The 1,304-nt window shown below is 40.0% G+C and overlaps 1 protein-coding gene across 1 annotated transcript in view; it reads left to right on the top strand.

The window, feature by feature from the left end:
* The first annotated feature begins 239 nt into the window (after positions 1–239).
* LOC136065982 (cytochrome P450 705A22-like) overlaps positions 240–1,304 on the top strand; it is a 5,511-nt gene continuing 4,446 nt past the window's right edge. Inside the window, exon 1 of the mRNA XM_065769840.1 lies at positions 240–1,240. Coding sequence (XP_065625912.1) covers positions 317–1,240 — 924 coding nt within the window. The 5' untranslated portion in view covers positions 240–316. The remainder of the gene's footprint in view (positions 1,241–1,304) is intronic.

The raw sequence follows: 1,304 nt of genomic DNA, 5'->3' as shown, positions 1-1,304 counted from the left end.
CATACCAATAAGTCGCCTCTTGAATGATAAGTTATCCACCATATCTTTTTATGCGCAACAACTGCTTGGTGCAAATATTTTAATGGTAAAGTAACCTTACCTCACAAAACAACAACAATGTGCACAGAAAATAATTCAATGATAAGCCTCACCTACATTTCATAAAGTCATCAATACCAAACAAAACAAGTAAACAACACCGTAAACAACAAATATTTTAATCATAAAAGATACCTCATAAACTAAAAAGCCACTACTATAGTTTGCAAAAAAAATAAACAATAACGTATTCAAGAGTGGTCAAAAAAATCTAGCCATGGTTACCACCATTAGTGATATCCAATGCTATTCCTTCCTCTTCTTTGTATCTCTCATCTCAACCTTCCTAATCCGATCCGTTCTCAGCAAACCCACCAAGGTTACCACGAATTCTCACCTTCTTCCTAGCCCACCAGCCCTCCCAATCATTGGTCATCTCCACCTTCTTGGTCCATCCTTGTACAAATCCCTCCACAACCTATCTACCAAATATGGCCCTCTTCTCTATCTCCGCTTTGGTGCATCACACTGCCTACTTGTTTCTTCAGCCTCTGTTGCTTCTGAAATATTCAAATCCCAAGACCTTGCCTTTGCTTCTAGGCCTAGATTTGCCTTTTCTGACAAGTTACTCTATGGAACTTCTGGGTTTGTCACTGCTCCATATGGTGATTACTGGAGGTTCATGAAGAAACTTTGTGTGACTGAACTTCTTGGCACAAAACAGCTTGAGCGTTCCCTCTTTGTTCGGCGTGAAGAAAAAGAGAGGTTGTTGAAGAGAATGTTGGAGAGTGCAAGGAAGAAAGAGGATGTTGATGTGGGTGTTGAAGTGATGAAGTTCACAAACACTGTGACTTGCAGGATAGCCATGAGTACTAGTTGTTTGGAGCAAGAAGGAGAGGCAGAAAAGATTAGAGATCTAGTGATGGAGTCCTTTAAGCTGGCTGCAAAGATGTGCTTTGGGGATGTGTTGGGGCCTTTCAAGAAATTGGGGTTTTGGGTGTTTGGGAAACAGGCTTTGGATTTGACTAGGAGGTATGATGAGTTATTGGAGAGGGTGTTGAAGGATCATGAAGTGAGAAGGTGCAAAAATGGGGGCGAGAGAGAAGATAAAAAGGATTTGATGGATATACTCTTGGATGTTTGTCATGATGAGTACGCTGACGTTAAGATTACAAGAACCCATATCAAGGCCTTCTTTGCGGTAAAGTTTCTCCTTCTTACTTCTCAATCTCTTCAGTTTACATTATTTGATTTTTTTTTTTTTT

Source organism: Quercus suber, unplaced genomic scaffold (genome assembly GCF_002906115.3).
Source record: "Quercus suber isolate HL8 unplaced genomic scaffold, Cork oak 2.0 scaffold_1470, whole genome shotgun sequence".
NCBI classification, from domain to species: domain Eukaryota; kingdom Viridiplantae; phylum Streptophyta; class Magnoliopsida; order Fagales; family Fagaceae; genus Quercus; species Quercus suber.
This window is presented reverse-complemented; position numbering and strand designations above follow the sequence as displayed.